Below are 12806 nucleotides of genomic sequence, written 5' to 3' on the forward strand. Positions count from 1 at the left end.
TCGATGCGGGCTCCACCGGACCCGGGCTATGCCTCCACAGGATCGTTCAGCCAGTGCTAGAAGCTTTCAAAGAATCATCCAGATCCTACGATTGCGTACAATGCGCGATTCTGACGTTCCTCTCCTAGGGCCGGTATCAACGATGAGACGTTTCGATGGTACTGGAGGCGGGGGATACCGCTCAAATGTGAGGGCAACCGAGCAAAGAGGGTAATATGGTGGAGGCCAGGTAGGGCGCCTGGGGCCACGACTAACGACGGGACCGCCGCCGGTGCATCCCAGAATCCGTATGTAGGCTCTGCATCATGGGTACCGCATACATGAGGGTGGGCGGCCACTTTACGAGGACAAAGTAGCACAAAACGCCAATCCAGCCGTATTTTATTGCGATGGGAGGTGCAATATGGTAGCACCGGCCTCTCACATGCTGCTGGGATCGCGGTGCTCCCAAGTGCGCGGCGACATATTGGCTCGACCAAGCACAACAGGCTATATAATGTCAAACACGTTGCTGATAGAGTTACACATAATATACCCATGTCTAGGGGGTGACCAAGGTGACGAGGCGCTCGTTCTTTGCCCTGTCGCGGCGGATCTGCATTGGTTGAGGTTCTTCCAAAGTCATTTCTCGCCAAAGTCCTGCAGCGCCAGTGAGCGCAGGTTGTGATGTCGTGTTGTTATCTTTGTCAAACGGGTTTCTCAACGGCGATGCCGTGGGTTTGAGGGTGAATGCCAGCAAGGATAGGTTCCGCTTGGACACACGCGATGGCCTCCTCTGTTGGGTAGCAGTGAGCTGCAGCTGCAACTGAGCATTCACACCTTCCAGACTCTGGATGTCCTTTCTGTACTGTTTGATCTGCAGATGGAAATCACAACAAGTGGGAGGCACAATGTGAATGATACACACTCCTCTGGATGCCTCTTCTTGCTGCAGCTCCACCAATCTCAATTCCGCCGTGCGTGCTTCCAGCTGTGCTGCGGCGGTAGCAATATCCTCCTCCAAACGATGGTGATCCTGTTCTTCCTACATTTAGGAAGTCAGTCCTATCACCAACCCCACTCGCACAAGCGAATCGACCTTTGAAAGCCTGATCTGCAACAGCTCGAGCACTCTTTCATTGACACAACCCTCCAATGGCTCCTCCCTGCTCTATTCCTTGAGGATGGCCTGCGCTTGGTCGATCTGAGAAACAGATTCAGCGCCAAATTTGCGTGCACAAGGAAACATGGGTGGCCAACATTGTTGTACGCGTCCCTGGTCATGCGTCGCACGTCGAGCGCAAAGGATAGAACCTCGTTCAGAATTTCATTACCATGGTTGAGCATGCGCTCTACCAGAAGCTCAAACATTTTGTCCTGTGTTGCCCGAGCCTTATGGGTCTAACATCAGATCAGCGCTGGTGTCAGAGTACGCGCTGGAGCTCCTAGGAGCGGCGCGGATCCCCCAGGACGGCAGTGGAGACGCTGTCGCACAAGTGTCAAGATCGGACACAGGCAAGGGGTAACAGAGTCGGAGGACCGAAGTCCGAAACGTATATACGTAGAATAGAATGAAATAGAAGGGAGGAACTCAAGAGTGAAGTCGGAGCGGAGTCGGAGACGCGTCGGAGACGCGTCGGCGTGAAGTCGATAAGTCGGAAACGTTGGTGGAGTCGAGATCGGATGCGGACCAAGCCTAAGCTCGTGTGCTAGGCTGCTACGCGCTCTGAGTCCGCAGGAGGAATGGAGTGAAGCTTAGTCGATATTCGAACTGACTATCTACGGTACAGTTCGACGGTTTATATGTACAAAAGAGAACAATGGTAAAGTCGGAGATGTCGGAGATCGGAGGTGCCATTCGGCACACAAAGGGAACATACGGAGACGAGAGATATCGTATGGAACACAAAGGGAACATATCTACGGAAGAGGCGGAAAGATCGGACCGAAAGATCCGTCGCAAGCGACGGGAAACTAAAGTCTACAAAGGGAAGCTATGATGTCAGACAAAGGGAACAGGAAACAGGAAAATCGGAGTTGAATCCGTTCAAGATCTGGAACCACCGGGGCGTTGAGCCGCCGGTGGCTCGGTGCATGTGATAGGCGTATCCCGCCCTCGACCGAAACGGGAAAGTCGGGATCGGCGTTGGTGAAGAAGTCGGCGAAGGGTCGGAGATCGGATCGGAGGAGATCGGTGTAGATCGGTGACGATCGGCGGAGCGGATCGGCGTAGGTCGGTCTGGATCAACACGTGACAACAAGGCAGGGAAGCAACTGAGAATATATACAAAGATACGAGATGAATACACATACCTGTTGCACAAGGCAGGGAAGCAACTGAGAGAACAAGTCTGAGTTGCTCCCTGATGCGACAGGTGACTATATAGTAGCTGAGTAATCCATCAGCAACATGAGGGATGGTCCAATGAGAGAGAGGGAGGCTCCTCGGGTGCCCGGCACGTGACCAGTGGAACGGCCTAGGAAGGCCGCGCAATGTGTGGAGGCCCTAGGAGGCCCGAAAGGATAGAAGAACGTATGGAGCTCCTAGGAGGCCCGAAAGAATAGAAGGAGCCTCCGGGAGCTCCTAGGAAACCTGAAAGGGTAAAAAGAGTGTGTGTCTTGGGCGGACTGCGGTCCCTCAGTCGGGCGGTGCAACCACCCGGGTGAGCCACCGTGGATGTCTGGGGAAAGCCTGTCGGCTTGGGCGTAGGCCGGGGGCGAGTGCTACGGCTTGCCCCGCTCGGCCCACTGGGCAAGCTCACCTGGGTAGTCAACGATCCTGACTCGAGACGCGCGACTGGCCACGAGGCTATGTGGCGCGGCGTAGCTATAGTCACCCGCAGGGTGTAGACATCTTTGTTCCTACGACTACTGGTGTAAACTAGTCTTGTTAATAAAGGGAGAGGAGGGCGGGACGAGAAAAACAGCCCGTGGGGCTCCACCTCGGATGAGAGCGAAGGCAAACAGCCAGCAAGGCGACCTCCACCTCCCAAGAATTTGCACCGCCGCACGTGACCTCCGCTCCGGTGCGTCCCCTCTTGGGCGGACTGTGGTCCCTCAGTCGGGCGGTGCAACCACCCGGGTGAGCCACCGTGGATGTCTGGGGAAAGCCTGTCGGCTTGGGCGTAGGCCGGTGGCGAGTGCTACGGCTCGCCCAGACCACAACCAGACGGAGTGCGAGCACCCGGCTCACCCGAAACCTGCTGTCGTGGTCTCCGACGGTACTGGCGCGGCCTGTCCGAGGGAAGGAGTTGCATGTGAGGGGAGAGAATGCCCTCCACTACGCGCCAGTAGCGCAGGAACGCGTCTGAGGCCCACCGGCTGGCTTTCTTGATAATGTCGGGCGAAACGCCTGCCAGCAGAAGCTCGGTCGTGCCTCCGATTCGGAAGGAGTGGCCCGTGAACCTCGGGAGTCCGGCCTGAGACCATATGGCGTTGCATCTCCTCATGAAAAATCTTCGAGTGAGGGGCCGAGAACCGAAGGAGGTCTTGTAGGCGAAGAGGTGACTGGAATTCGACGGGCCATTCCAATAGAGGTGATGGCGGAGAGCCCGGATTGGGTCAGACGATCCCTGTTGGCTCAGGATGACCACGTCTTCTCCTCGACTGAACTTCGTTTTTGTCGACGGAAGGTGGATGATATGTGAAGGGGAAGACGGGGAGGGGATGGCGAAGTCGGCGCGCTTGGGAACCCTTTGAACGGCCGCTGGAGTCGTTGACGCCAGGAGGATCTCCCCCAGACAACACTGGCCCCAGAAGGCCACGCACGCGGCCGCGAAAATGGCCATATCGACGTGGTCGGAGAGGTCAAGACCGGAACGCAGTATCCGGAGCATGTTTCGGTTGACTGGGAGGCGGGGCGTGCGGAACGAGGAACTTGGCCGCCTGTTCTCGACTCCGTTTAGGACATAGCTCAGCTGTTTTCCGCCTTTCCATTCTGCATTCTGTGCGACGTGCCATGCCTTGAGACCCGCCAACGAGTTCCTCGCCGTGCTGCCCGCGTGTATGCCCTCGCTCGAAGCGGCGAAGGCACACAGAACCAGCTCTTCTGCTGGCAGCCAGAAACGCGGGTGAACTCTCTCTTTTTTGCAAAACTTCACGAACCAATTGACAGCGCCATTGTATCCCTTCAAGGTTGAGGGAGCCCATCCATGTCGTAGGGCCTTCGCCAAATGGGCCTCCGTCCTCCGGGAGAACTTGATGCTCTTTGGATTATGTAGCCGCGCTAACGGAGACTTCGTGTCCGGGAGAACAAAATGGTCGATGGTCTGGAGTGGATTGCGCCTGGGGCCCTTAGTCCCATTCAGTTTGTTGGCAAGTGTGGTGGTCGCGGATGAAGTGCGCATGCCCGCTTGATGCGGCTGGAGGTCTCTATTCGTGCCGTACATATTCTATTGAGTTTCTACGGGATCATGTCCAATAAAGGCTTTCAGGGACTCTGCGGACTCTGAACTAAATCACGGATACAAAGCGGAAGTTTGAAGGACAGGCTTGTGCGTGGCGAATCTGGCGGTGGGACGCCTCTCGATGGAGCGTCCACCTTGTTCTGCTGACGGCACGTACTCAGAGATGACCCAGATGTTGTGTTTGCGCATGAGGGCGACCACTCTCTGCAGTACCCGGTTCTGCTCTACGTTCCTCGACTTCCCAGCCTCCAAGGCCCCGATGACGCCTTGGTTATCTGATTTCATCACCAGTTTGGCGTCTGAAATCCTGACTGCGATCGCGAGTCTCAGGCCTAACTCCACTGCGACCATCTCCCCCCAACCTATGTCGTGGCCGTCCGATTTCCAGCCCGACGAGAACCACCATGCCTCCCACGAGCCATCGATGACCACTCCGACACTATACGATGTCGACACATCTACCCATAGGGCGCACGATGAGGTGACTTGTGGCTGGAGTAAAGTGCTGCCGCAGTCTGAGTGCTGGAGCCGTGTCGTCCAAAACATGATATCTTCCAGTACGTGTGCGTTGGGTTTCTTCCTGGCGAACCAAGAGAGCGAATGATGGAAGGAGCTTGCAAATTTTGAGATGTGAACCAGCCACGATCTTCCATCGGGGACGGCCAAGCTGCAGTTTACCAAGGTGCCGAGCACTCGTTCTACCTCCTTCCTCATAAAGGATGCTCCTGGTTTCCATGCCTCCAGTCTGCCCAGATAACGGGTCTTCTTGTCATCCGGGATCAATACCCGCTTCTTGGTCAGGTTCCACACGAACCCCAAGTACCTGAAACACGTTGCAAAGTCGTGCATCTTGGACGCTTTCCACGGCCAGCCCAAGGTGTCCGCCAGTTCCCCGATCTCCGCAAGACTGAGCTTGTAGACATAATTCCCTTCTGCGTCACTGCTCACCGGGTAGCGGAAGAAGGCAAAATCATTGACCCACTTTTTCAGCGCGTCGACCCCTGTTGCTGCGTATATAGCCACCATGCAGTCCGCGATGCGCCCCCACACGCCCGGGGAACTGGCTGGACTGAACGGCACGTTATGGTCTATCCAGTATTGGTCACGCCAGTGAACCAAGAAGTGTCGCTGTTGCTCGGGGCAGATTGGAATGCACCAAAAGGCCGAGTCAACGTCTAGGGTTGCGACTTGCATCCCCGGTGGGGCGTCCATGACCAACAAGGCCATTTCAGAAAACGATCCCCATTCGCATTGGAAGGCGTCCGTATCTATTTCGCTATTCACGGACGCTCGTGATGGGTCGTCCTGGGGAAACAAGAAGTCTTGTATCATCCTCATTTCTTCCGTTCCTGCTTTCGGGACTGCCCCCAATGGGGACATTCAAAAGGGCCCGATCAACGCCTCCAACCGCGATTTTGAGAACGGGCCCGTGTATCTGCCGGCTCTTCTCTCCTTGATGATATAAGCGTCAATGGCTTCGCTATTCTCCAGCGCCGAACGATGATTAGGAGGATCGTAAGATTCTGAAACTATTGACGTAACGCCCATGTTGAATCCGTGTAAAATGTTAAATACTATGTTGCCGAACTTGTCTTGCAAGCCGTAAGTCTTGAGTGCCTCGTCCCAGCGACGCGCTACAAATGGGGTGACGATCGGAAATATCTCAGGCGACGACGGCGCACAACTGCGCTCTGGGGTTGACGCCTCCGCAAAGTGAGCATCTATGGTCGCCTTTCAGACAATAACCGGCGTATTTCCTCGAGCATCCTCCCGCCATGTTGAAGAAGAAGCAGTACTGCCTCCCTTTGACATTGCGAACTGTGCGGTTGTCGCCTCTGATGAGGACGAGCAGCTGGCCATTGACGAGTGAGTCCGCTCTGCAGGACAACACTCTGTGTCCTTTGCCGCCGCAGACGAAACACCTGGAGTCGATGGTCTTGGGTACAAATGGCTGCGCTCGTCCGGCCGAGGCCTTCGGTGCCTGTTCCACTCTCGTGCCTGCGCTCCGTGTCGCGTTTTGGGTCTGAAAGGGCTGGAGGGAAGCCATAACTTGGGCTTTGATGTACGCCAGCTCGATCTTCCTCCAAATGTTCCTGTGGAACGTGCCCGGATCGATCCCTTCCAGGTGACATCGTCGCCGGACTTTTGCATTGTAGGCCAGCCATAGGGACCAGTTCTCGGACGTAGCCCCGTCCGTGCGGCATATTCGCTCGAAGTGCTTCTTCCAGCGCGGATAATCCGCTTGGAAGTAAACCTTGATGAGCTGTAACAGGCGTTTCCAGGCCTGGTACCATTTGCCAAACGACAGCTTCAGCTCGCCGGCCGACGGAAGGATCTTCTCCGCCTGTATGAGACCTTTGGTAGGATCAACGGCGTACATGTCTGTCATGAGCGAAGACGTATTGCATCCGTATTCGGCGACGGCTTTGTCGGTGAGATAGTTCAATGGGATGTGAGACGTCCACCCTTCTTGGAACTTTTTGTGAATGGGGTCTGGAATCGAGTAGCAATCCACTTTCGCTTGTCTGCCCTTGATTAGCTGAGGGCGACGCGGGCCTCTGGACACCTGCTGGACTAGATGTGTTGGCCCACTGGCTGCCCGATGGTGGCCACCCCTATGATACCCGTGGCGCCGTACTCGGCTTCTCGGGCGTCCAGGATTTGCTCGTTGGACGCTGAACGAACTGCTTGCCGATGATCCGTCGGATTCTGACCCGGACGAGGAATCCCTGTCCTCCGATGATGAGGGTGACCAGCCATGCCTGCCTGAGGAGCTTACTCCTTCGTCATCCTCGCTTTCCTGGTCCCGACTCCTTGGGCTATGCGAATGTCTCCGACGCCTCTTCCTCCTCCTTGAGGGCGAGCGACGAGCGTGCCGTCTACCTCGTTGTGAATCCTCCCGGGGTCTCTTCCTCAGGCGTTCTACGGAGTGGTCCCAAGACTGAAGACTCCCTGAACTGGCGAGCCGCCTGGACTGTCCGCTCCCGTCGCCAACGAGCGTACGCTCACTCCGGGATGAGGTAGTCGGTGGGGTGGGGGGTTGTGAACCATCTGTGTGAGCATCAGCATTGAGCCCTATGGCCTTCAGGCTGAGTGTAGACCCTGAAACCGAGGGGGAAGAAGGGCCCTATGGCCGAGTGCTTACACCCCTATGGGTGGGCGGCTGATGACCCTATGGTCTACCTGCTGCCTATGCAAGACGGGGGAAGGAGGCAATCCTATGATTGCCCCTCTCGACGGACAATGGGGAAGGGACGGGACGTGGAAGGACCGCAGGGGAAGGGGGGGGAGACCTATGTCCATAGCAAGGTAGTGTCCTCACCTGGGTCCTCTGAGGGTGGCGGGAGCTGCACTCCATCGTCTTCTCCGTTGGGATCTGTGTCCGAGGGCGCCGACGTGTCCCCTTCTGCCGACTCGACTTCCCTTGGATCGCTCTCTCTCGACTCCGACACTTCACTCTCTGCCCGGTTGTCAGGTTGGCCGCCCTCGGAGTCTCCGGGTTCCCCTTGGTCGCTGCGGATGCCGTGGAAGGAGGGGCCGATGCATTTGATGCTTCATCGATGCTATCGGCCAGTTCTTGTCTGGTGAAGAGTGCCCTATAATCTGGGTGCTCCCTGTAGAATCGGAAGTCAGCTAGCAGATGCTGCCGGACGCGGGCCTTGAGAACTGAGACCGTGCCTTCACCGTTTATTCCAAGATGCTCTGCCAGTCTCTGGAGTTCATCCTTGCGCATTGACGAGAGACGTTTACTGAAGAGCGGAGCCCTCTCCTCCCAAGGAGGCATTGCCAAACTGAAGAGTAATAGATTGGATATGAGAAAAACAGCCTGTGGGGCTCCACCTCAGATGAGAGAGAAGGCGAACAGCCAGCAAGGCGACCTCCGCCTCCCAAGAATTTGCACCGCCGCACGTGACCTCCACTCCGGTGCATCCCCGGGAATGTGGGGAAACAGGGAAAGACGAGTACTGGAGGCGTGCCATGACAGTTGGGTCGTTTCCAGTAGCCAGGCCCAACAACTTACTTTCAATATGCGGGTGCTTAGGACTTCGACAGCCTTCCTATTGGGTTCTTCAGACATCTCAGCTATCACATTCATTAGTTCGTCAATCTGTTTCTTATGGGCCTGTGAAAATGTCAGTACGCATGGCACGACTGGTCGAATAATACATGACCATCATGTCGAAGCTTGCTACCATATGCACCTATGCTATCTCTCGCTCTCTGAGGGTCTCGTCCCACGTGTCTTGCCATTTCCGTAGCATAACAGCCACAGCATCTGTCCCGGGATCCTGTAGGACAGTTGTTTGACGGTACATGGGGTGGGGACACAAGTCACGAATGGACTCACGTCTATGTCGACGTCCTCCACATCCTGATCGTCCATATTGCAATATCTTTTGCGCCACTTGGAGGCGGCAAGGTGTGAGTGTGCGCTCAGGAGATCCATAATGATAATCCCACGGGACGCGCAACTGGATCAAATAGTGCACGCGGATCCGGGGGTCCGCAGGCAGGCACAGAGAATGCGAACTCCGCAACACGCTCCCAACACGTGCTGATCCATGAGGGAAGGGAGACTCGAGGATGATGGGTGTGTTAGACAGCACGAGAAGGTGGTCAGTGACCACTATGCCCTGCTAGAAACAGATATAATGAAGCATGCGGAAACCAGCCCCACAGCACATCAAGTCATTCCCGTTCCCAGACACAGACTTGGAAGATGGGCCGCAACCGCATTGCAATCATGCCTTCCAGAGATGTGAGCTTGGTTTCTCTATGGTGCATTTCCGCTCATCCCAGGTACAGATGAGAGAGCTCCGAATTTGCAGCCGCCTATACGTGGGCAGCAATACCGCACCCTGAGGGGTGACCGTTCTTGTCCGCGAAAGACACCATCAACCGTCACATCGCTACCCCATACCGGAAAGTGTTCTCAATTCTGGCAATGTTCAACCTTATGTGCACGATATCGTTGTGCATCTCGAAATCAGGAGCCGCGTCCACCGAATTTTACTATTCTTCAACAGACACAAGAGACTGCCCGCGAATCAATCCTTGCCTAGAGGATGTCGTCCCGAATACAAAGGCGACCTCTTAGCCATGCGGTTATCTGCCCACACCCCCAGAAGCCCTGTCAACATGAGAGCAGGAGCCTGGAGGGTTGCAGACGAAGCCATGCAACAGTAAGTGCATTGCGTCAGTTTACGAAATACCAGACACGCTGACTTTGCAGTAGATTCACCCTTTACCGATTGACCTGGCTGAATTGTCAAAGATTTGCAGCAGAGATATGGCTCTAATAGTGCTCTATGTACATATTGCAATGTATAAAAATACTTCCAATAAAATTTACGCCCTGCCTTTTCCCTTTCCCTGAGGCCCCTGTGGGTGAGAAGTGGGTAGAGCATCACCGCTACCACGCCCTCGACGTGTCCTACTCCCCGCTGTGACAGGACCCTGGGCAGTAACTGCAGCAGGGGGGGATGAAGCGGCATGAGGGATCCTCGCACTCAAGGACACTCGTGCAATCTCTTTGAATGCACGGAACACGCGAGCCCCACGCTGATTGCGAGGCTGTTGGTTAGCTCGCCATTGATCTGACAGCAGTGGCTGTTTGGAACCGCTGCGACACCCAGCGACGTGCCCGCGGAACCACGCTTCGTTGGTCTCCGTCCATATCCCATGATCCCAAAACTTATTGCCCTGAGGCAACCATGACACAAGAACACGCCGGCTGGAACTCCCTTCTTCGGCTAGCAGCGAAGGTTGAACAACGAGATGGAACAGAACAAAACGCTAACTTACAATCAATGACCACGTATAAATTGCATACCAGGTGCTGCTCTTCCGGCGACAGAATATCGTCCACGTATCGTGCACCGTTGGTATCCACTGCAAATGCCGCCCAAGCCTTTTGATCTTCAGAGGGCCCTGCTGCCCCAGACTCAAGCAGGCCGGCGGGGCCATATTCCAACGTGATGCGCCATATCAGACCACCCATCATCAATGCCGCCCTTGCGCGTTTCATCTTGAAGAACTCCATGACGATGTATTCCCATGCCCTGAAATCCTTTGCGGTCGTGTTCCCAAGCCATGTATCCCGGATTCTGAACGGCAGGCTGTGCCTAGTGGACTGCCTGGGCGTCTCCGGCTCGTTGTTGGACGTGTCACGAACATATGCCAGTTGGCAGGCGACGCCGTTGTGCAAGAGGTGTTGAGCCAAGCCAGTGACCGGATTGCAGCCCTCCACAGGTGGATGATCCTGGAGATAACGCACCACCTGCATTGTGGACACGGCGCTCTTAAGAATCAAGCAGGCCGAAGGGGCAGCCTCCTGAAATTGATCGTGGAGCTGGAAGACATACATGAGTGCCGTGATGGGTGGATGTATTTTCCTTGCGTCACCAACACCCACATTATCTTCAAATTCGCGCGTTAACTTCATCATGTGACAAGTCAACCGCCCGGCACCGACCTGACTCAATTGGAACTCGAAGTTCCAGTCATGAACCACCAGCGGCAAGTTGGCAACGCTGGTGTGGATCTTGACGTACCGTGTATAATCGCGCAACCAGGCAACCAGCGCGATGTCCTGACCAAACATCAAGCCATTGGGAGCGGTTTTGCTCCCACCGTATATGTAAAGCAGCCTGTCCAGATCGTATGGCTGCAGCGGGCCATTTGTCATATCCCCGCGCCAGTGGATGGTGTTGCCGTAGTTGTATCCGCAGGTGAAGTCTCTCGAGCAATCCACCAAGTGAGAATGATAGCGAGAATGGATCTTGAAATGGTCGATCGATGACCTCCACTATCGAGTCATGATACTTCTCGTAAGCGGACCAAAAAGTGTCCACCTCCTCACTGGTGAACCCGAATTGCGGTTGACCGCAGTTGGGATGCCGAGGCAGGAGTAAGGGTTCATGCATGGCGTCGCCTTCCGCATCCCAACCATAATCTGCGTCGACGATGTCGGGATCACAGCTGGCAAAGCCCGCCACCGCGCCCTGTGGAGGAGCAGGTCGACGAGGGCCGCTATGAGGTGGAAGACCCCAACTGCCGTACACATCGATTTCGCGTCTTCGAAGATTGATCCTAAGATGGTGAAAATCATACGCGAGGAGGACGTTGTGTGCGGATGCAGGTGAAACTAGATGCCTGACAAGGTAATCGCCATCCCGCACCCACAGATACACGTCGCATGCAGGGCCTTCCGTGATCACCTCCTCATCAGTCGGAGTCCACGATGGGCAATTGGCACGCATCAGGGCCACAGCATCCTCTGCATCGTGCCAGCGGAAGAATGTGTTCATCGACAGGATGCCTTCGTCTCCTTCCTGCTCTGGACGTACATCCGGTCGATATACGGCAAAGGAATCCGTCATTCGTCTGGTGATGGAATGCGTGTCATGATCTGGAACGGCTGTCCCCAATACCATGTACATAATCTCCAATTCCTGCTCGTCGACGGGCCACCAGAACTGGATCAGAAGACCCCAAGCGCAAACCATTTTGATCAACGGCATTAGATATTCGTCGCGCCTCCTGCAGTGCAGCGATAATCCCACGTGCTCAGGCCCGAAGAGTCTAAAGACCGGAGTTGTGAACAGCAAATCAATCCATATTGGCGTCAAGGTGCCCGCCCTCAAGAGATGTTCCCGAATTTCCTCCAGGGTAAGATGCCACCGGAGATAGGCAAACAGGTACGACACCTCGCGCTGAGCAAAAGTGTGGGCACGCAAGCGAGTGGAAAAGGACACCCTCATGTTCATGTCCGTGGGCCTTGCCATTTCTTTGTATTCGATCCCAGCAAGCCTCGCATGTGTGGCAGCAGGATGCATGGCAAGGCTGGTCTCTGTCTTGACCAAAGCGTCCATGATGTACCACCACTGCTGTAACTTTGCCCTGCTGAAAAAAAAAAACTCTGAATGCCTCTGGCGATCGTCTGTTCGTACACCGGCATATCGAATAGGGAGGCGAAGAGTGGGTGATCGGCCAGCTGCCTAGGGTCGCGGAGCATGAAGCACAGTCCAAGGTTTCGATTAGGATTGTAAGGGATCACACCGTGGAAGGACGTTCAATGGATGACTCGTTCATCGGCGAACACGTCCCACAATTCCTCCTGAAGCACCAGTCCGTATCGATTGCACAACCGCTCGACTTCGGTGGACCCGCCATCTGCCGGCACGGCAGACATGAACAGATCCAGGGCATTGATCTTGGTCATCATGGATGAGCCCCGTACTGGGGTACTGAAGGGACCAAATGTTCGAACGGTGGGAGGATGGACAGGATCAGACGGGAGCTCCCAATCTGTAGGTGCGCAATGCCAGTCAGGGTATATGTCTGTCCAGCTGTGCAATTGCAGGCCCAATGGAACACAGTTTTGCTGTCCTGCGCTGCGGGGAAGTGCAATGTGAGCTT

General features: G+C 55.4%; 2 protein-coding genes across 2 annotated transcripts; both read right to left on the bottom strand.

Moving 5' to 3' along the window:
* Positions 1 to 541: 541 nt before the first annotated feature.
* Positions 542 to 1350, bottom strand: PUNSTDRAFT_136808 (uncharacterized protein; the record flags this gene model as incomplete). Its single annotated transcript, XM_007386418.1, has 3 exons — positions 542 to 856; positions 908 to 1024; positions 1240 to 1350. The coding sequence occupies 3 exons, from the start codon at positions 1348 to 1350 to the stop codon at positions 542 to 544; spliced, it is 543 nt and encodes a 180-aa protein (XP_007386480.1).
* A 4698-nt stretch (positions 1351 to 6048) lies between these two features.
* On the bottom strand, positions 6049 to 12259 carry PUNSTDRAFT_136811 (uncharacterized protein; the record flags this gene model as incomplete). Its single annotated transcript, XM_007386419.1, has 6 exons — positions 6049 to 6951; positions 7010 to 7114; positions 8407 to 8508; positions 10219 to 10737; positions 10801 to 11193; positions 11240 to 12259. The coding sequence occupies 6 exons, from the start codon at positions 12257 to 12259 to the stop codon at positions 6049 to 6051; spliced, it is 3042 nt and encodes a 1013-aa protein (XP_007386481.1).
* Positions 12260 to 12806: the final 547 nt, after the last annotated feature.

The sequence above is a fragment of the Punctularia strigosozonata genome (genome assembly GCF_000264995.1).
Source record: "Punctularia strigosozonata HHB-11173 SS5 unplaced genomic scaffold PUNSTscaffold_11, whole genome shotgun sequence".
NCBI classification, from domain to species: domain Eukaryota; kingdom Fungi; phylum Basidiomycota; class Agaricomycetes; order Corticiales; family Punctulariaceae; genus Punctularia; species Punctularia strigosozonata.